The sequence below is a fragment of the Condylura cristata genome, unplaced genomic scaffold (assembly GCF_000260355.1).
Source record: "Condylura cristata isolate star-nosed mole 26May11 unplaced genomic scaffold, ConCri1.0 scaffold00017, whole genome shotgun sequence".
Lineage (NCBI taxonomy): Eukaryota > Metazoa > Chordata > Mammalia > Eulipotyphla > Talpidae > Condylura > Condylura cristata.
Genome location: NW_004567118.1, coordinates 13,194,395 through 13,216,051, shown reverse-complemented (window position 1 = coordinate 13,216,051; position 21,657 = coordinate 13,194,395). Strand labels below are relative to the sequence as shown.

Genomic DNA, 21,657 nt, shown 5'->3' with positions numbered 1-21,657 from the left:
CAGGTTTTCTTTTCTCAGGTAGGAGATCTTTAGGGCTGAGGGCTCCGCACGGGTCAAGCAGGTCTGCAGGGTCGGTTCACCGATGAAAAGACAGGGTTGGCGGAATCCATCTAGGCGTAAAGAGGGGAAAACCCGAACGCCACCAATGGAAGACCTCATCCCCGCTTCTCCCAGCTCTCACTGGGTCTTTTATCTTATTCTGACTTGGGGACTGGAAGGCTGCGGCTAAGCAAACGGGAAAATGGATGAGCCGCGTTGATACCGGGGAGTAGCCCTAACGCCCGGTCGTCACCGGAAGTGACTGTGAGGCCTGTGCCCCGCTAGGCCCCGCCTCCAATTGCGCTACCAGTAGGCGACCGGTCGCCCTAACTTCCGGCCCCTGGAGCCTTAATCAGCAGCTCCTCTTTTGCATTTCACCATTGGCTGTCGCAGGGACGCGCTGTGATTTCCCATTGGCCGCATCTTTTCTCCGGCGCCGCACCTCCTCTCTCCAGTTACAGTGTCGTCTCCTGGCACCCGATAGGCTAAAGGCTGGGAGGGCGTCTGCCCAACTTGACCAATGAGCGTTGTGAACAGTGAGGGCGGCGGCTGCGTGGTGGGGGCAGGGCGGGACTTGGTGTGGCTATTGGCCAGGGCGGGCGCAGAACTGAGACCCGATTGGTTGGGGAGAGGGGCACCGTGGTGGGGTCGAAGCTGCGCGGCCTCGGCAGCTGCGGGAGACGGAAGTGGTGAGAGCTCGGCCTCGGAGGGTCGGGCCTCGGACGCCGCCTGGGTGAGTCACCATGCCCCGTGCACTGCCAGTCTAGGAACCGCACCGACAGCGTCTTGCCCGGCCCCGCCCCGACCCCACCGACTTTCGTGAGCCCCGCCCTCTGTCATTCGGGGCCCCGCCTTCGAGCCTCTAGGCTCCGCCCCTAGAACCTGGGCTCCCCTGCCATCCTATCCCGCCCCCCTTCCCTTACCTGTGGGGCCCGATTCCCTAGGTCTGGGAACCGTGGGCCTCCGGGGCCTGGTCCTTACCTTTTTCGCTCCCTCCCTCGATTTCCCTGAGACTGTGTGCCAGTGGGAGGTGAGGCAGCACCTCTGGCTTGCCGCATGCCGGTTTCCCGAGAGAGAGGGTGGGCTGTGATCGGGAGGTCGGCAGGACCCCAGATGGAAGCGTTTACTCTCACAGCTTTCCGTGGGACTTCACTGAATTGCCCCGGAGCCCGAGCAGCAGACATAAAAGGAAGTGTCAATGAAACCTGGGCCTGACTGCCTTAAGTGGCTTTCAAAGTGGGCCAAGGAGGCCCATCCTGAAATTTCTGTGGCTTGCGTCCATTTGACAGATACTGACGCCAAGACCTGGGCTGGCCTGATTCTATCTCTGTTGTGTAGCTTCCTCCCACTAATCTCCACCCAACGGGGTGTCAAGTACACTCAGCAGGACCTGTCCAGCTTTGCTGCCTTCTGATCACAGGTTGTGGTCCCCTCCCTCTTGTCCTCTGCTCTGGACTCTGCCCCCAGTAAACAGGTCAGGTGGGTGCAGACTTAGACTTTTAGAGAGCATTCCTGTGGATTCATGGCCCCATGAAGGCCAGAAGTGAGTCCTGGTTGGGCATTCTGTTTCTTCAGAGCTGGCAGTTCTTTTGCTCTCCACAAAGAATAGGATTTGTAGTGTTCTTCTCCTTCTAAGTCTCCTTCAGGGCTACTGAGTGCTGCTGGGTAATCTTGGCTGACTCTCATTCCTGTTTCAGAACATGGCTGACTTCATGCCCTACAGGATCACTTGTTGCTTTCTCTCCACGTAGCTCTCATTCCCTCTCTCTGGCATGGTGACATGTGGAGAGGCTGGATTCTCTGTGAAGGAGGATAAGCAGTGTAGAGAAGTTCAGGAGTAGGTGTGTGACATTTGCTGACTCTATGGATGTTAGTGTTACTCTTTTACTCTGATGTTTCTCTCTCTTTACAGTGAGAAGCAGGCAGCCAGGACCCTCACCACGGTAGAATGGTGAGTACTCTTCTCCCTCAAATCATTGTGTTTTCTGTCATTCTCATGTCTTTCTTTGTGAAACTGCTCTGCCATTCCTGGACCTTGTGCACCAGACAACTCAGCTACTAAACAGGTTCATCTGCCCTGCACATAAATTAAGGTTTTTTTTGTTTTGTTTTGTTTTTTATAAAACATCAGTCAGCATACAGCACTGGAACATAAAGCCTCTGGAAGTCTTCTGCGTGTGCCATAATGCCTTCTCTCACTACTACTGATTCTCTTGACCCTTCACAATGATTCTCCTCTTGCTTTTCTGGTATTCTCAGTTCTTGTCTGAAAAGTCTGACCTCCTTTATTTCAAGATCCGTGTACTTCTTAGTGGGCTTCTCGAATATTGTGTTTGCTGTATCAAGTGACTCAGTGGGCCTTCTCCAGCTTCAAGGAGCTGCTGTCCATGAAGGTTTTGTTGATGATATCTAAGTGGATATAGCAGGATAGTCCTCTCAATGGGCTCAGAATATTAGTAGAAGGAAGGTGGGGGTGTATAAGGACCCTGTGTATTTTCTATTAATTGTAATTGCCCTTTTCTCTTTCCTTCAGGGAATCCCTTAGCCTTTGAGAGGTAGGAGGAGGAAGCAGTGAGTTGAGAATTTAGTGCAGATGGCAGGCCTGGGCACAAACCAGGTACTTTCTCAGACTGCATCTATTCCATTCATGCAGGTGTTCCTTATGGTTAGAAACAGCTTAAGGAATTCAGATAGTGAGAACACTCTCCTTCCTCTCTTTCCTTCTAGAGACACGTGGGTATATGGTGTAAAGTACTGTTCTGGTCTCATTTCAGAAAGTCTGCTGGTCCTAGCCACTACCTAGTGGTAATAACTCTTTATCGTTGTCTGTGTACCCCGAAAAAACCATGGGCTTCAGAGTCAGCCTAGTCTAATTTCAAATCTTAGAACTAATGCTTAAATACCTTAGGTAAACTGCATACTTTCTAAGCCTGAAGTTTCACTGGTAAAGGAGGATAAGGTTTAGTTTGGGTTTTGCTGAAAGAGCATCCTGTGATGTTTGAAACACATCTGGTTCACACAAGATGTCTGTAACGTTTTCTTCCATTCCTCCCTGCCACCAAACCAAACCCCTGGTTTCTGGAAGTTACCAGTCACAGTATGGGACTCCAGCCAACTCCTTCGGTGCTTCTTGGTGGCTTTTTGAGCCTCTTAGCACTACTTCTTATTCTTCAGACCTACACCCAATTCCCTGGGTAGTCCTGGGGAGTTTCAAGTTTTGTTTTTGCACAGCATCTGTGGCCCACAGTTGCAACTCTTTCCTTCCCAAACTAAGAAATTCTTTTCTCCCATAAGAACTTTCTTAGTCAGAGATCAGAGGATGTAAAATGAGAGATGGAGCTGAAAGAGTAGTGCTGGGCAGGGATTGGAATTAAAAAAAAAAAAAAATTCCCTTTCTGGGAGACGTGGCACAAAACGGGGTCCATCCTAAGAGGCAAAAAGGAGTTTAGTGAGTTCAGGGTATTGGAAGACACTGATGAACAAGGGTGTAGTGGGTGGTGCTTGTAGAGGGAAAGGAAGAAGCCTGAAACTGGAAAAGGCGTGGGGGTAGGGTTTGGTGAACTCCATCTTGGGAATTCAGAACAGGGCTTGGGGGAGGGCATAGGCTTAGAAGGAGTGGCTCACCTGGGAAATGGGAAATGAAAAGATGTAGGCGGTCTTGCTGTCCCCTCCTGCGCAGTCGGAGGGCAGTCCCACAACCTTGGCTCACGAAAGCCCCTAGACGCTGGGGGAGGACCCGTCTCACAAGACTCAGGGACCCTAGGGAGGGAGGAGCCTAGGGCGGTGGGCGGGGCTAAGAGGAGCTGCCCCGCCCCCCCCCGCCTCCCCCCCCCCACCTCGAGCGATCCCAGGCCCTCAGCTAGCGGAGCTCCCCTCCCTTCCGCGATCGTGCGGGAAGGCGGAGCAGGGCTCGCTCCATTGTGGAAAGGAGGGGAGAGGCGCGCGGAATCCGCGCCGAGGCCCTGCCGCCAGCGCGCTCGCCTCCTGGCCGCCGCGGCTGCACCTGGCGGGTCCCCGCAGCCGGGATGCGGCGGGCGCTCTGGACTGGCGGGCAGCGCAGCGGCTCCCGGGACATGTGCCCTGGCCCAGACCGCCCGCGACCATGAGCCTGACCGCCCGCGTTTCCTGCTCCATGCTCAGCTGCTTCGTAAGTGCCGGCCCCGCCTGCGGGGGCCTCGGGGCCCCTACGCTTGCAGCACCCGCGGCCCCGCCCAGGGCCAGCGCTTGAGATTCAGAATTTCAACCCTCCCCCTTCCCAAGGTCCCAGTTAGGAGAAGGGGGTTATTCCTTTTCTTTCTTGGACTTCTTTTAATTTAGGGTGCTGGGAATTGTCGAAAGCCAGGGATGGAAATTCTGTGACCCATCTTGGCCCTGTAGCCACTGCCCTTGACTGCAGATCCAGGCCCCGCCCTGCAGGGGTACATCCCTTTACCTCCGACTCTCCATCTTGGCTCTACTCGCAGCATCCTTGCTTGGGGGTGTGGGGTGTAGTCGGCCGTCTGGGGTGTTAGGGGTCTAGTCGGGTAGACAGGGTTTCTGAGCTGTTTCCCTGGCTTCGGTCCCCTCCCCCTTCCACCATTTCATCTCTCACCTGACACGCCACTCTTTTCTCCTTGACTGTCCCCCAGACAGCCTCATTTCTCCATCTTTCCTGCCTCTGCAGGGCTCCATACCTCTGCATCATTCCCAGTCCTCCCCCCTCCCCCTGTGGCTTAATGCTTCTTCCCAGCTTCCCCCATCTGTCCTCTCAGATGTTCCCATTCCCCCCCCAACCCCCCATGGGTGTCTGCCAGGCCTCTCCTCTCCCCTGGCTGTCCTTGGGTCTACTAGTTCCTCTCAAGCGCGTGGATCCCCTCTTCTGCCTTCCCTGGTGGTTGGGAGGGGAGTTACTTCTGCTTGCTGTGGGTATTTCTCCGGAATTCCCCTCTGATCAGCAGGCAGGACAGGTTGCTTGGCAGGTGGTGGGGGCTTGTTAGCAGCTTGAGCCTAACTGGACTAAAGCTCAGCCCCCAAACACATTTCCTTTTGAAAGCATCCGTGAAGGCCCTCTAGAGGCAAGGACTGAATCCCCCGACCCACTCCTCTTTGTCTCTTTCATTCACTAGATTTAAGCCTTGGTGGCCTTAGGTGCTTACTTATCCTCTGGTCTCTATAACCAACTGTCACACCTAGTTTCTTTTCTCCAGGGACAGTACTTCCTTTTTCCTTTGTTTTATCTCCATTTTGGAAATTTTGGTTCTATAGGATACTCCCTCTTTGAGGAACACAGATTCCTAGTTCCTCTTTGGACTTTACTGTTCACTTAGGCTTAATATATTTGAGTGCTCCCTCCATTTTGCCCTGTCTCCCACCAAGCCAGGTCTCTTTTTTCTTCTCCTGACCAGAACTTTCATAAATGTATAGGAGATGTATATGGGCTTTCTGGTTGGGAAGGGGAAGCAGAATGAGGGCAAACGGGCCAAGTGGAACCTGGTTACTTATGCCTGAGGCCTTACCCACAGGGTGAGGAGGGGCCCCCGAGCCTGGAGTACATCCAAGCCAAGGATCTATTTCCCCCCAAGGAACTAGTGAAAGAGGAGGAAAATCTGCAGGTAAGGAGAAGTTGGGGGCTCTTACTGGGTGGAGCTTCCTATCTGGTTTAAAAACCCCTTCCTTCTTTCCCCACCCCCAAGAAAAGTATTCCAAGGGGAGCCATGGTACCAGAGTTTTGGCTTCCTGATCCCTGGTCTCTGGAGGGAGGGGAGTCTATCTGTAAGCATTATGGAACTTTTGGCCCCAGGGAAGGAAAAGCAGCTTTACTGTACAGTTGTTGCCTGGCACTGTTACCGTGGAGAGGACTCTTCTCTCCTGTCTTGGTTCAGCTTTTCCATAGGGGATCTCACAGATCACAGGGTGGGGAAGAGAATGGAGAGTAACTTACTTCCGGACTGAGAGTTCCTCTGCTCTTGGCAGGTACCCTTCACAGTGCTACAGGGTGAGGGAGTGGAGTTCCTGGGCCGGGCGGCTGATGCCCTGATTGCCATCTCCAACTACCGGCTGCATATCAAGTTCAAGGACTCGGTCATCAACGTGAGTTTCTATCTTATTCTTCCACCTCCAAGCCAGAATCCCTGTGAGGGTCAAGGTGGGATTGCTCCAGAGTTCTGTCTGATCAAGTCTCCAAAAAGTTGGAATTGCCTTCTTTTTTCTCACTAACCTTTTGTTTTCCTGTCTCGTTCTAGATGTAGGTTGATATCTTTCCCATTCTGTTTCTTTCTCTTTCTCACTTTTTTGGTGGCCCTTCTAAGGGGCACAGAGATTTTATTGGAAGAATACCACTTACCATCTCTGTCACCCTGGTTGAGTCATCTGAGGCTCAGTTTTCTAATTAATCTTACAGGGTGAAAACAACTGCCTGTCAGGGTCCTTGTGGTTGATAATTGAGGTCACATATGTAGAGAATTAAGCACGGTTACCAGGCATTTAACAGGCCTTTGGTAGATATCTCTTTTCTACTTTTCTATTGCTATAATAACATCTGGGCGCTGATGAATGATGTGGAGTCGACATCTGAGCTTCAGTTTGCTCTTTGCCTACAGGTGCCCCTCCGGATGATTGACAGTGTGGAGAGCCGTGACATGTTCCAGTTGCACATTGCCTGCAAGGACTCCAAAGTGGTGAGGTGAGAGCAGCCTGGCAACACTTAGGCCTTCATCTCGTCCAGACCTCTCCCTGCAGGGTTTCTGTGGAGCAGAAAAGGAAAACACTGCCTCACTTTCCCATTTGGAGGAAAAAGTGAAACCCCTGCCTCGGAGGTCAGGTTACTGGCCCACAGTGTCTTGAGAACTAGAGAACTTGCTTAGCTTATGGGGTTCTTGTAAGGATTAAATGAGATAATGTGTGTGAAAGCACTGAAGACAGTGTCTGTCACCGAGTAAGCACATTCTTGTTTGTATATTTTTTCATTTAGTATATATTTACTGAGTACCCTTCTCTATGCCAGACTGTCTTAAGCATGGGGGATATAGCAGGGAACAAACAGACAAAATTTTATGCCTCTCTGGAGCTTATATTTCAGTGGGGAGATACCAGAAATAAATACCATATGAATAAAATATATTAAATGTCAGTTTATAAAGGTAAAAAGTAAAACAGGAAAAGGGAATATGAAGTTGTTTTGGAGATGAAGGTTGTAGCATTAAACAAACTGATCAGAGAAGGTTGCATGGAAAAGGTGGCATGTGGGTATTTTGAGGAAAGGAGGGTGCCAGACAGAGGGAACCGTGAGTGCAAAGTCTCTGAGGTGGGTAGGTCCTTGGAATAATGGCAGGGAGGCTAGTGTAGTTGGAGTGGAGTGCGCGTGGGTGAAGGTAGTGGGACATCGGAGAGGTGAGAAGGGATGTCAGACTGTCATAATGACTGGCTATTACTTTTGAAAGAAATGAGAAACGACTGGTGGGTTTTGAGCAAAGGTGTGATATCATCTGTTTAATGTTTAATAGAGTCACTGGCTGCTATAGTGAGAATCGATGGAAGAGGTGTGGGGACAAAAGCAAGGGCAGAAGCTGGGAGACTAGGTGGGCTATTGTAGTAACCTTGCTGACAGATCATGGCTGTGTGTCTAAGGTAGTAGCAGTCAAAATGGTGAGAGTAGTCAGATTTTTGCCAGTAGAGATGACATTTGCTGAGATAAGAGAGAAAGAAGAGTTCCAGATGACTCCAGTGGCTGTTCAAAGGATGCCAAATTTTGAGCCTGGTTGTATTCAGGAGGATCCATATTGTTTTACCCTTTAAGGAGGTTGAAGTCCTGCTGCTGAAGGCAGATTTAACATGTGGCGGTATGCGAGGGAAAAACTTAGTGTTTAATACTCCAGGCATATTAACAGTAAGAGAAAGGGGCCTGTGGAATGATGTAGGTAGGAGGGCTTGAAGAAAAAAGTGGGACTGGAACTGTTCGTAGTATCAGTTGGATGTGGCTAGGCTTAATGGAGACTTAAAGGAACAAAAGCAGAGAAATAATGTGATGGGAGTGAGAGATGCCGGACTTCCTGCCCAAGGTGGGTTTCCGCTTGGGGATCATGAGAAATGACACAGGATCAGAGCCATTCGGGTCCCCATTATGTGTGGTAGTGCTTAGATTTTGTATGAGAAATAGAAGGGTGCCAGTAGAGGGGATTAATTTGTCACAAGGACAGGAGTTCTTGGGAAGACAGTTGTCACAAAGATGACCTCTCTTGGGTATTGGCCACTGTCACTGGTCCTTCCCAGCGTCCTGACGCCTTACCTCCTCCTCTGCAGCCTCCTCTCCCTGTGACTGGGTTTTGACCCTGTGGCCCCAGGCACACCCACTTATTGCCTCACTCTGTGGCTTTTTGCTTGGTAGGTGCCACTTCTCTACTTTCAAGCAGTGCCAAGAGTGGCTTTCACGGTTAAGCCGGGCCACAGCAAGACCCGCCAAGCCCGAGGACCTCTTTGCCTTTGCCTACCATGCCTGGTGCCTGGGGCTGACAGAGGAGGACCAGCATACACACCTGTGTCAGCCAGGTGAGGCTAGGCTGTCTCTTTGGGAAATGTCTTACCTTAATTCTCATTCCTCTTCGACCCCTGGATGTGGCACTTGGAATGCTGACAGGCATGGGGTTGTGTTATAGGAGAACACATACGATGTCGGCAGGAGGCAGAGCTTTCGAGGATGGGCTTTGACTTGCAGAATGTCTGGAGAGTGTCCCATATCAACAGCAACTACAAGTAAGAGGGAATGGGTGGGGGAGACTAAAATACTAGTCTAGACCTCCACACACGGTGGGCATAGCTTTTGGCTCTTTGAGGAGGGAGGGTTCCTGGCTCTTCTTCCCACAAGGCCATCCCTGGGGATCTTGTTATCACATGTCTTAGACTAAGCTCAGGTGACCCTGTCTCTTCTAGATTGTGCCCCAGTTACCCCCAGAAGCTGCTGGTTCCTGTGTGGATCACAGATAAAGAGCTGGAGAACGTGGCCTCCTTCCGTTCCTGGAAACGGATCCCTGTGGTTGTATATAGGTGAGGCAGTGAAAGACGAGAAGTAGGGAGGCCATTGTTTTATGCAATAAGGAAAGAATCAAAAATGGAAGTTTGCCAGAAACCAGCCTGGTTGACTGGGAATTGACACACTGTAGGGAAATAATAATTTTAAAACAAAACTGTCTCACAGTGTGTGTGTGTGTGTGTGTGTGTGTGTGTGTGTGTGTGTAAAAATTATCGCATAAAATGGAGTGACCCATGGACCAAATTCACCCTATGGCCTGTTTGAAGTATACCCCGTAAACTGAATAGTTTTCACCTTTTTAAAGGATTATTAAAAAATTTTAAAAAGCAGGAAGAATGCTACTGAAATTGGCTGACTCACGAAGCCAAAAATTTATTGTCTGGTTCTTTACTGAAAAAGTTTGGCAGTCCCTGTATAGAATATTATAGCCAAAATAGAATGAGGCAGACAGTGGCTGTGAGGTTTGGAGTTATTCATGTTCTGGCCTCAGACTTGTTTTCCTGCTGCGTGTCTGTACCTGGAGCAGGTGCTATACAGATTTGATGAGTCATGGTCACCTTGGGACTACAGAGCCCATCTGCAAAAATGTGTGGATGTGCTTTGTAGACTGTGAAGCTTTCTAGAGATATTATTTGCTGTTAGCATGACCTGAATGAACTGGTTGCTCTAGTTGACTCTGGAGATCTTGGTCTGGCCCACTGGGGTCTCCATTATAGGTTTCTGGATGCTTCGAATGCCAAGGGCATGATTTCTTCTGTTTCATCAGACACCTGCGCAACGGGGCTGCTATTGCCCGCTGCAGCCAGCCTGAGATCAGCTGGTGGGGATGGCGCAATGCTGATGATGAGTACCTGGTCACATCCATCGCTAAAGCTTGTGCCCTGAACCCAGGGACAAAGACCACTGGGGGCTCCCTCAGCACTGGGAATAGTGATGCCAGTGAGGCATGTGACACTGACTTCGGTAAGGTCTGGGAGGTCCTGGCCACCCAGGGATCAGGTCCCCACCTTGTCCTCACTGACTCCCAGGGAGTCTCAGTGGGAGGATAGGAAGAAAATGACAAGAGGACCTAGTCCCTGTCTTTTGGGAGGCTGTGGGGTGTGCAGGCTCTAGGTGCATGTTCATCTCTTCTGAGAGTGTGCCTAGGGCCAGGGTGAGGCTGCTTGACTGGCTGACTAAGGTCTCCCTGCTGTATATTTAGATTCCTCCCTGACAACGTGTTCTGGAGTGGAGAGCACAGCAGCACCTCAGAAGCTGCTGATTCTGGACGCTCGATCCTACACAGCGGCAGTGGCTAACCGGGCCAAGGGTGGCGGTTGTGAATGTGAAGGTATTGCTGTCCTCCCTGTGTCTGAGTGTGGTGAGGAGGGCGCTGGGAGCACCTGGTAGAGTGGGAAGAGCCAGACAAATCTGGCTTGTGATCAGGATGCTGCTCTGACTTAGGTTGCTCAAGCTGTTTACATTTTATTTTCTTACCTATAAAGTGGGGATGATATGTCCTTTCAGATTGTTGGGATAATTAGAGATCACATATATAAAATCACTGGCATAGAATAGAGCAGTTAATATGTTGAGAATATATTATATATTGTCATTACTAGTATCCCTATGGCTATCATTTGTTATTAGTATTATTTACTGCTAACTTTAGTGTGGCACCAGAGCTGCCAGACATAAAAGGGTGATTCAGCGGTCCAGAGTATATTTAGGCCCCATCCTGGGGTGTTCTGCCCTACCAGGGAAGCTGTGCTTCTGGGACCACTTCTGTCCTGGATGCCTGTTTTCAGGACATGCTCTCATGCTCTGCCCTCCTCTTCCACATCAATAGAGTACTACCCCAACTGCGAGGTCGTGTTCATGGGAATGGCTAATATCCACGCTATCCGGAACAGCTTCCAGTATCTCCGGGCTGTGTGTAGTCAGATGCCAGATCCCAGCAAGTAGGTGTTTCTTGTTCCGATTCCATCCTTCCTCCCCTAGTACTCCTTGTTCTTGGAAGATTAGCTGGGGCCATGGGAAGTGTGGACGTACAGGAGGCCTGAGGGCCTGGCTGCAGCAGGCCTGTACTAAAATGTTTCTACTTTCGGCCAACACTTCTGCTTGGCTGCAGGACATTTTGTTCCTTTTGTTTGGGTCAGTGTGCCGTTCAGAGAACACAGGGAAATGGGGAAGAAAGTGGTTAAATGAGCATGTGAAGTTCCTTCCCAGTTCCTTTTTGACCCGAAGAGTCTTCTGGTCACCCGAAGTCCTGACTTCCCTATTAGATCTCTCTTCCTGCTAGATTTCTCTTGGCAATAAGGTCATGTGGTGGACCTCTTGGCTTCTGCCCTCACTAAGGCCTTTTTTAGGTGCCTGACTATGGGACGTGGAAAGACTATGGTAGCCTTAGCACCCTTGTGACAGTCTTTGATTTCTGCTCTGTGTAGCTGGTTGTCGGCACTGGAGAGCACCAAATGGCTGCAGCACTTGTCGGTGATGCTAAAGGCAGCTGTGCTTGTGGCTAATACAGTGGACCGGGAAGGCCGGCCTGTGTTGGTTCACTGCTCAGATGGCTGGGACCGGACACCACAGATCGTAGCCCTCGCCAAAATACTGCTGGATCCGTATTACAGGACGTTGGAGGTATTGAGAGGGTTTGCGTGGAGGTATTGGGCCCTCTGGATCTGTCTTGAGGAGTTTCCAGAAGAGGCCTTTGGTGACTGTGTCACCTCTCTAGGTGCTCTGAAGCTGCCACCTCCTGTGTCAGTAATCCTCTGGGGAGCAGCACAGTAGCCTTTCCAGAAAGCCCCAGTGCTTAGATTCTCTTTATTGCAGGGCTTCCAAGTGTTAGTGGAGTCTGACTGGCTGGATTTTGGACACAAGTTTGGAGATCGCTGTGGCCACCAGGAGAATGCAGAGGACCAAAACGAGCAGTGCCCAGTGTTCCTCCAATGGCTTGATTCTGTTCATCAGTTGCTCAAGCAGTTCCCTTGCCTATTTGAGTTTAACGAAGCATTCCTGGTAAGTCTTAAAGCCCGTGGCTGGGGTGGGGGTGGGAGGGGTGGTGGCTGCCAAGACCCTGAGGTGCAAGCTGTCTTGCCTTCCAGGTCAAACTGGTGCAGCACACATACTCCTGCCTCTACGGCACATTCCTGGCCAACAACCCCTGTGAGCGAGAAAAGCGTAATATCTACAAACGGACTTGCTCTGTGTGGGCACTTCTGCGAGCTGGCAATAAGAACTTTCATAACTTCCTCTACACCCCTGGCTCAGACATGGTAAGTCTGAACCCTTATTGTGTGAACAGGCCCAGTCAGTGGAGAGAACATTGGCCCAAAGGCTTGTGGGGAGAGAGGGACCAGGAACATCTCACAAGACACTAATGTGGGGCTACTTTTAGGTTCTGCATCCTGTGTGTCATGTCCGGGCCCTGCACCTCTGGACGGCTGTTTATTTGCCAGCATCATCTCCTTGCACACTTGGGGAGGAGAACATGGATCTTTACCTTTCTCCAGCGGCTCAGAGCCAGGAGTTCTCTGGCCGCTCTTTAGACAGGTAAGTAGAGCCCTTTTTGCTCCCTTCTCTCTCTACTAGGAAGGCAGTAACTGCTTTGCTTCTTGCATCTTTCTTTTATGAAGTATTTAAAAGCAATTTCTTGAGTCAGCTGAAAGAGAAATTTGGCCCAGGCTTGTCGCTGGAGTCCACTCTGTGTGTTCTCAAGATAAAGTTGGTTACCTCCTTTCCAGTGCAACTGTCACCTTGTGTGACATCCCCCAGCTGGGGAGAGGAGAAGGCAACAGAAAGGACTATTCCAGGAAGCTTTGTGGACATGGGAGTTTGCTGTTTTTGGTCCAGCATTAGGTTCCAGAAGCATCCAACTCTGAGAGAAGTGGTTCCCACAAGGTCCATGGCCTTCACAATACTCCTGCAGAAAAAGGCCAGATTTTAAAGGGGGACATTAAAATTAAAAATTATCTTTGCTGAATATTAGGGGAGAGAGAGTAGGGTGAGGTTGGTTAAATTAGAGTAGTACATGGTCCCTTTTTTTTTTTTTAAGCTAAACAACATAAAGGTAGAAAATGAAACTCCTCCCTCCCTGATCCTTGTCCTGATGGGGGTCCACTCCTAAAATTGTGGTGTGTCTCTTTCCAGATGTTTATCACTACACAGCTATCGCCACACTCTCAACATCTCATATAGAAATAATTTTTAAATAAAAATTTATTTATTTATGCATACAAGAACTGGGGTGTAGGCCAGAGGTGCTGGGGGTGGGGATGAGAGGAAGCACCAGAAGCAGAGTGGACAGTAGATCAGGCAGATCTACTGAATACACTGTTGAGGGGAGCAGCCAGCAGGACAGGAGAGGTCTGCTGCACCTCATGGGTTAGCTCCTTGGCCTGAATTGAACTTGTGCTGCAAATAGCTTCACAGTGATGAGACTTAATCTCCGTGCTACCAGGGAGGACCTTCAGAGACATTTTTGAGAAGTCGTTAACAGTTGACTTGAATGTTGGAGGGTAGAAGTGAAAAGTATAGAGAACCAAATCTCTTTGTTTACAAACCAGGAGGATATTAGTATTATAAAGATGTTGAAAAGTTGAAAAAAATGAGATAGTTTGGGGAGAAAGAAGAAACATAGGCATTTTGGAATTGAAATATTAGGTGACAACTAAGAGGTGGTGTGCTGTATGTAGTTCAGATTAGACAGTGGAATTTGGAGGAATGAATGGCCTAAAGTTTTAAAGGAAAATGATTTCTCTAATAGTTTATCCAGCTGGCCTTTAGTTCTACCTTTCCTAGATCAAAAATGCCCTGCCCTCTTTCTGCTCTGTTTAGTCCAGCACATTCTTCTATACCCAACTCAAATCCTACCTTGTCTGTGTAGACCATCATTAACTGGATGGTTTCTTTCTTTTCTCTCTTCTTTCTTCTTTGTTCTAAACTCCTAGGCATTCTCTAACCAGCATTACTGATTAAACCTTTGTGCCCATAGGAGTCAGTGTGGAGGATGATAGGCTGTTGATGTTGGATCTGGGTAGAGAGTACATGGCAATTCTTCATACTTCTCTCTACTTTTATATGTCTGAAAATTTCCATAATAAAAAGCTACAAACAAAGAGCTCAAAAGTTACCAAGCTGGGATTCAAGAAGCCCTGTCTAGGGCTACAGAGTCTGTCATTATAACCACTGCTTTTGTCTTTTCTGGAATTTCATACCACACAAAATGTCAATATTGATCACAAAAATAAAATCAAACACAAGTATCTTTTTATTATTATTATTGTTATATTAGTTTATTTTTACATATTTTTGTGCATTTTTCCATCTCAGTTACAATCCCCTTGGGTTTCCCATCACCAAATACAAATATCTTTTTAAAACATGGTAAGTTTCGAAAACCAAACAAAGAAATCAGCTATACTATATCTCTATCTTTGGGTGATTTTTCTGCATGAGCTGAACTGACTGAAGCATCAGAAAAATAGGAGTCAAGCAAGTCTGTTTCCTGGCAGATTTCCCTGACATATTCATTGGTTTCAGGCTGTTTGAATTTCATTAAAAACGAGGGCAGTCATTGTTTAACATGTCTGTTACCCAGTTGGTGCACACAACTGCCTTTAGAACTCTTTGAATGCAAACTTAGGGAAGCTTCCATGTTGTAGTCAGTGCTGCAAGAGATACTTAGAAGACATCAGCGCAGAACATTATTGAAACCATGGGAGTGGTTAAGACCACCCAGGGAGATTGTGAGGATTGTGAAAACTGAGGATAGATTCCGGGATTATAAGGACAGGATATTCAGCATTTTTTGAAGAATATACTTTTTGAGATGAACATTAGCAATTTATAAACTTAAATGTCATTATTTCTGTGTATTCTGCCTTTGATTCTGATTCTGTATACTACAGGTGGCTCTAAGTTTCCTGACTTGGAAGGGTTGTATTTATCATTCCAGATTACCTAAAACTAGGTCTATGGATGATCTTCTTTCTGCCTGTGACACAAGCAGTCCCCTGACTCGAACATCCAGTGACCCTAATCTGAATAACCACTGTCAGGAGGTCAGAGTAGGTCTGGAGCCTTGGCACAGCAATCCCGAGGGATCAGAGACAGCCTTTGTGGAATCTGGAATTGGAGGTCCTCAACAGACTGTGGGAGAAATGGGTCTTCCTTCTCATCTTCCCAACAGCCAGAAAGACTATTTAAGCAATAAACCTTTCAAGAGTCATAAAAGCTGTCCTTCAGGTTACAAACTGCTTAATGCTACAATGCCCCAGGACATGAAGAGCAACACCTTGGATCCTGAGATCAAAGTTCTGGCAGAGACTCAGGCATCAGCTCCAGACCCTCTTGCCCAGGATGAACTGGGTAGAACTTTAGATGGCACAGGAGAGCCACCTGAACATTACCCTGAAAAAGATGCCGTCAGTGCACTCTCTAAAATTGTTTCTAACAAGTGTGATGGAATTTGTGATTTTCCTGAGTCTTCCCAGGATGCCATTACAGGCACCCCCCAGCAGGCCCAGCTAGAATCTGTGCTGGGTAGACCCTACAGATGTGTTCCAGATCACAATCTGGGCACCCTTTGCAAGCCACCGAATGCTACCTGCCAAACTCCTGCACATCTAAGCACTGACATGCTCAGGCAAGAACCACCAGGGTCTGTGGCAAGTATCTCCCACCAGGAACAGCTCAGTTCTGTGCCAGATCTGATTCGTGGGGAAGAAGACACTGGTAAAAGAGTGACTAATAGGAATGGTCAGGTATTGGAAAACCTTCGCTTTGGGAAAGTACCATTGGAATTGGTCCGTAAACCAATTTCTCAAAGCCAGATCAGCGAATTTTCTTTTTTAGGGTCCAACTGGGACAGCTTCCAAGGGATGGTGACTTCATTCCCGAGTGGGGAGACCACCCCTCGGCGATTACTTTCCTATGGCTGTTGTAGCAAGAGGTCAAGCAGTAAGCAGATGAGGGCACCAGGGCCCTGCTTTGGGGGTCAGTGGGCTCAGAGAGAAGGTGTGAAGTCTCCTGTTTGTTCTAGTCATTCCAATGGACACTGTACTGGTCCAGGAGGAAAAAGCAACAGGATGTGGTTATCTGGTCACCCAAAGCAGGTTTCCAGCATAAAGCCTATTCCACTGAGCTGCCCTTCTCCAGTGCCTCCCCTCTACCTAGATGATGATGGACTCCCCTTTCCCACGGATGTTATCCAGCATAGATTACGGCAAATTGAAGCTGGGTACAAGCAAGAGGTAGAGCAGCTACGTCGACAGGTGCGTGAGCTTCAGATGAGACTGGATATCCGTCACTGCTGTGCCCCTCCAGCAGAACCCCCTATGGACTATGAGGATGATTTTGTAAGTATTCAGTATTTTACTCATTTAGTCTGTCCTTCCACCGTCCATGAGTTCAGTGTCCATTCACTGGGTAGTTGCGTGTGCCACTGAGTTAGTTGGTTGGGCTTTAGGATTAAAGACATAGTCCCTGCTCTCAAGGAGCTCAAGTCTGTTGGGAGAGCCGAACAATTAGAATCGATTTCTTAACTGTTAAGATTGGGTGAAGCCTGAGGGACTTAGGTAAAGTGAAAAGTTTCTTAAGAAAATAATAATTGAGCTCAGTGCTAAAGAATGTGTCATATTTAGCTGGGTAGTATAAAGCATGGAGGCAGTAGGTACGCCAGTGGTATGTATAGACATACACAGGTACAGGCATACGTGTGCTGGGATCATGAGGTTGGTTAGTGTGGTAGGAGGTGATAAGTAGGTGGATAAGTAGGTGGGGACTCAAAATATCAACCTGAGCTCCCTTCTTAGGGATTTACCCTCAGGACAATAAAATTTTGGACCAGAGAGTAACCCAATCAGATGTGTGTTTTAGGAATAGTACTCTAGCAATTGTGTCAAGTAGATGAGGCAGTTGAAACCCAGGCTGGGAGACTGGTTAGGATGTTTTGGAATATTCCAGGTGAGATGATGAGGGCCGTCCATACTTTGCTGTATTGGGAGGCCTTGGGCTGTGGCACAGCAGTCCCCAGGGAGAAGCCCATACTGTCTTGTCATCTACACAGGCACTTCTCTTTCTCCATTCTCTGCTAGTGGGATTGTCAGGGGCTAACAACTTCTTACTATTCAGGGTGGTGGTTTAGAACAGGAATCAGCAAACTTTTTGGTAAAGGACCAGAGTAAATACGTTGGCCCTATGGGATGTATAGGCTGTTGCAGCTACTCGGACCTGCTGTTGGAGCACAAAAGCAGCCATAGACAACACATGAATGAATTGAGTAAATAGCTTTCTTCTAGTAAAATTCGATTTACTAAAACAGTGGGCTAAATTTGACCTGTGGGCTGTAGTCGTAAACCCTTGGTTTAGAACAAAATGAGAAATAATCTTTATGCACTGTGATTTAGCATATGATTAAGAGCATGGATATGAAATCAGAACACTATTTTCAAATCCCAGTTTATTACTTATTAGCTCTTAACTATCTCTATGACTTATTTGTAAAATGGTAGTAGTAGTATAAATCATTACAGTTGGGGTAAGGAATTAGATAAGTTCATGCATGTAATATACTTAGAACAGTGCCTGGCACATGTTAGTAATGGTGTCGATATCTTTGCTTTTTTTTCAGACGTGTTTGAAGGAGTCAGATGGCAGTGATACAGAAGATTTTGGCTCTGATCACAGTGAAGACTGCCTTTCAGAAGCAAGCTGGGAACCCGTTGATAAGAAAGAAACTGAGGTATGTCTAGGCCAATATTTGTGAGCCAGTGAGTTTTAGTGTCAAGAGATGCATGAATGTGCTGTAGACTGAACTTTCCCTCAGATGAATGCCATCTTTATAGGCTAGAGGTGACCAGCTATAAAGACAGATCTTGTCATTTCCTTCTGGATGCTTTCCTTTTTGCAGTGTTTTTCTTCCCCTTTGGTGACAAGGTCCCAAAATTTCTCCTTGTGCTTTCTGTTAGGTGACTCGCTGGGTTCCAGACCATATGGCATCACATTGCTATAACTGTGACTGTGAATTTTGGTTGGCCAAACGAAGACACCATTGCAGGTAATCATGTTATGCATGATTTGGTACTGCTTATAAAGCATACATATGCATATATGTGGATGAAGTTATCTGAAAATGGAGACCACTTTCTAGGAATGATTTTTGTTCTCTTCCACTTTTTCTCTGTATTTACTCAAAGTCTTTTAGATTATCATCCATCCTCAACATATTGGCATTCCTGATTAACTCTTCCTTCTTTGTGTTTTGGCAGAAATTGTGGGAATGTATTTTGTGCTGGCTGCTGCCACTTGAAGTTGCCCATTCCTGATCAACAGCTCTACGACCCAGTTCTCGTCTGTAACTCATGTTATGAGCACATCCAAGTATCTCGTGCCAGGGAACTCATGAGCCAACACCTGAAGAAACCGATCGCTACAGCTTCCAGTTGAATGCCAGAGGAGATGACCTGTCCAATTTTAGCAGGTTTGAAGGGAGAATCTGCTTCCGGTGTAGTTTTGAAGGTTCCTTGGTATGGCTCATGAAATCACAGAGCTCAAAGATAACCATCTTGAGACATCCTCCTTGGTACCATGAGACTGGAGCAGTGGAATTCCATTTTGGCAGGAGGTCCTGTTCCCTTGGGGTAACAGTCCTGATCCAGACCCAGTCTGGAAGCTTAATGTTGAGTTGGTGACTCCAGCTTCTTTCTCCTGGAAGTCATAAGATGATAATTTCTTAGATACTGCCTGATGATATGTGCCCCAAACAGCAATAGAAAGGCATATGTATAACCAAACTCCAAGTGATAACCAGACCCATCTCTCCTCCACCTTGAAAAAAAGCAGATTATAGTATATAAGATAGGAATTCCTATCCTATTTGAAATGAATTATACCCTGTACCTCTGTGCTCTGTGTCTGTGCATGAAGGCTCAGTCTTTAGAGGCACACCCTCTAGTTACATTAGTTCTGTCTTTCTGTGGAGTTTGGTTTAAAGACTGGTTCAGCAAGTGGGGGGTTTGCTGTATTTTCACTTGGCTCATCGGCCATTATCAGTGAACATTCAGTTAAGGGGGACAATTCTAGGGAGTGAGACATTGCTGGGAGTAGAGGAAACTCTGCTGATGTTCAGTCTTGGCAAAAAGCAGTTATTTCGAGCTGTGAAGGCAGTAGTCTGTTAACTCAGCGGCAGCTCTTGAGGTATGCACTATGAAGAATGAGAAGGGAAAAGCAGAAATTATCCTTGTGAAATATTTGCTGATTGTGCCCTACCCTTGCGCCTGACTTTTCCTAGTTGTCCTGGTGCTAACACAGGAGCTCCACCTTGATCCTCTCCTGGCATGAAAATAAAACAATGTTGGTTTTTTTGTTTGTTGGATTTTTGTTTTTGTTGTTGTTCCATTGCCCACTTCCCTCATGTTGTCTTCCCCTTGGCTGCTGCTTCCTCTGGGTCACACTGCTTCTTATCCTGAACACTTGACACCTTGAGGGTAGAATTTAGTGTTTGGTTTTTACCTCCTAGAATATGCTGTTTGGTATGTGAGGGTTTCAGTACAAATGCTGCTGTCTATTTCTGTGCACTTAACAATGGAACCCAAACAGAAGAGAATAAGCCTTGATACCAAAATTGGGAGAGAAAATGTGTCCATTTGGACCAAACATTGTTTTTTTTTGTTTTGTTTTGTTTTGATTTTCATCTTACTATGTACCAGTGGCACTTAACCAAAAGATACAGTGATATAGCCATGTGTGGTGGTTGGGACAGATACAGTCTCCTTGGATCTGTAATGAAAACACTAGGATTCCTTTATACATTTTCCTTAATTTGTTGGTGTATAAAAAGGTAAATTACATTTAGGCTTATCCTGTTTTAAAATGATGGTAGCTGTCTGCTACTTTCATGTTGCTTCCTAGAAAAAAATTCATTCGAAAACAAGTAGGATCTATCTGCATTTAGAACAAGAATTGTCATTTGTCCTGACCTTCCTTCAGTCCTACAGAGAAGCATCTGTGCTTTTATACTTGCCATGGATGTAACCTAAAAAGTTTTGGCGTATTTAGGTCAGCCTAGCGGAACTTTTTTCCATTTAAATGGAGTTGAATAATGGAGATTTTGTGTCTAGGAAATTCCTGAGATCATTGAAAAGTAACAAATTATTCCTTGTCTCTGATATAAAACTCTTGTAAGCATTTTCTTAATCATTACAATTTACTGCCAGTTGTGAGTGGCTTTTTAATTAACTTTCATTGCACTCACTCTGCCCAATTTTGGGGGAGTTAAGACTGGTAACTTTTGAGGAGACTGTATCTGTCTACTTTGGCTGTTTCGAGGGACTATCCTATCGGTGAACATACTGCATGGCCTTGGAGAGAGACTGAGCGCTCAGCTCAGATGTATTCATTAAATACTCCTTGCAGAGCTCTGTGGGTGTAAGTGACATGATGTGGCCAAAAATCCAAACTGTGCAGTTGCGTTGTGACAAACATGCAATGTGCTGTAAAAAGTCAATACAATTTAAATAAAATCTCTATATTAGTGCTGCTTTGTTGGGTCTTTTTATTTATTTCTAAGAAAATATACTTTTTTTAAAAAAATATGAGATAAAACTGAATCATATCCCTTCTTTACCATTTCCATGTTTTTGGTAGACCAGCAGTTTGTTATATTCTTATTTATTGACCAATAGGGATTTAATCTGATGGATATTGTAGAATTCTATCCTATTGTGAGATGTATTTCTCTATAATGTCTAAAATTTTACTATCTGGCACATTCGGTACACAGGATCCTACCTCTGTTTATTCTCTGATACCACGTTGGTAGGCACTTCATTCTGCTTTATCTTGAGCTAGAGATTGGGATAAAAGAATGTAATATGCAAAATGTTACTATCTTAAAAGGTGAATAAGTTAACTTGGTATATTACCATCACCATTTTTCTCGGCGAAACAAGCAATTCAGCAGTCAGTATTTAAGATTATACAGTCAGTCCTCTAGTTCTTAAGGATGGCTTTGTATCTGCAGAAGTGCACTTACTGAATTCTAAATCCCCGCCCGCTGGTTGCACTGAAATGCACACATCCTAGTCTTCCAAAGTGCATAACTGGACTTATCTCTTTGCAGACATTAACACTAGCCGGAGGGCAGCCAGCCCCAGCCCCAGACCTGCGGTTTTAGCATGCCAAGCTAAAAATGGGACTTTCTCCGCCCCGCCCTAGCGGCTGGGGCTCCAGCCCGCCGCGAGGCGGCGGAAGGGGCAGCTCGGCTCCGCTCGGCTCCCCTCGGCTCCGCTCGGTTTGTGTGGCTTCTGGCCGCGCGCGGGAACTCGAGGCCCCATTGGCCGCGTCGGAAGGCGCAGCAGGGGCTCGTGCGTGCACCAACGGTCCCCAGGTCCGCGGCGGTGGGGCGCTGGCAGGAGGGGGCAGGGCGAAGCGAAGGCCGGGGGGATCGAGAACGGGGTGGGAGAGCCAGGCTCGGCGGGGCGAGGCCCAGGCCCGGGCGGGGGCGATGGAGGAGGCACTGCTCTCCACCCCCATCAACCCCAACAACTTCCCCGCCAAACTGTGGCGGTTGGTGAACAGCCCCCGGTACCGCTCGATCCGCTGGGACGGCCGCGGCGAGGGGCTGCTCATCG

At 47.6% G+C, this 21,657-nt stretch overlaps 2 protein-coding genes across 3 annotated transcripts in view; both read left to right on the top strand.

Moving 5' to 3' along the window:
* The first annotated feature begins 699 nt into the window (after positions 1-699).
* Positions 700-20,564, top strand: MTMR4 (myotubularin related protein 4). Of its 2 annotated transcripts, XM_012726472.1 has the most exons (19): positions 700-772; positions 1,952-1,990; positions 5,541-5,630; positions 5,992-6,108; positions 6,618-6,700; positions 8,402-8,562; positions 8,670-8,766; positions 8,944-9,057; positions 9,810-10,006; positions 10,245-10,373; positions 10,872-10,983; positions 11,470-11,665; positions 11,858-12,043; positions 12,130-12,300; positions 12,423-12,577; positions 14,982-16,383; positions 17,658-17,768; positions 17,995-18,083; positions 18,295-20,564. In XM_012726472.1, the coding sequence occupies exons 2-19, from the start codon at positions 1,988-1,990 to the stop codon at positions 18,470-18,472; spliced, it is 3,591 nt and encodes a 1,196-aa protein (XP_012581926.1). In that variant the 5' UTR covers positions 700-772; positions 1,952-1,987; the 3' UTR covers positions 18,473-20,564. The 2 variants fall into 2 exon arrangements, with proteins under 2 accessions (XP_012581926.1, XP_004684479.1); XM_004684422.2 differs by lacking the exons at positions 700-772; positions 1,952-1,990 and adding an exon at positions 3,932-4,186.
* A 966-nt stretch (positions 20,565-21,530) lies between these two features.
* Positions 21,531-21,657, top strand: part of HSF5 (heat shock transcription factor family member 5) — a 35,818-nt gene continuing 35,691 nt past the window's right edge. The window contains exon 1 of the mRNA XM_004684421.1: positions 21,531-21,657. This exon is cut by the window's right edge and continues 27 nt beyond it. Coding sequence (XP_004684478.1) covers positions 21,531-21,657 — 127 coding nt within the window.

Bases quoted from the DNA above. Each gene is read 5' to 3' on its own strand.
- MTMR4 (XM_004684422.2), top strand. From the start codon at position 4,142: ATGAGCCTGACCGCCCGCGTTTCCTGCTCCATGCTCAGCTGCTTC. The intron at 6,701-8,401 runs GTGAGAGCAGCC...TTTGCTTGGTAG, and splicing joins AAGGACTCCAAAGTGGTGAG to GTGCCACTTCTCTACTTTCA. The intron at 10,374-10,871 runs GTATTGCTGTCC...CCACATCAATAG, and splicing joins TGGCGGTTGTGAATGTGAAG to AGTACTACCCCAACTGCGAG.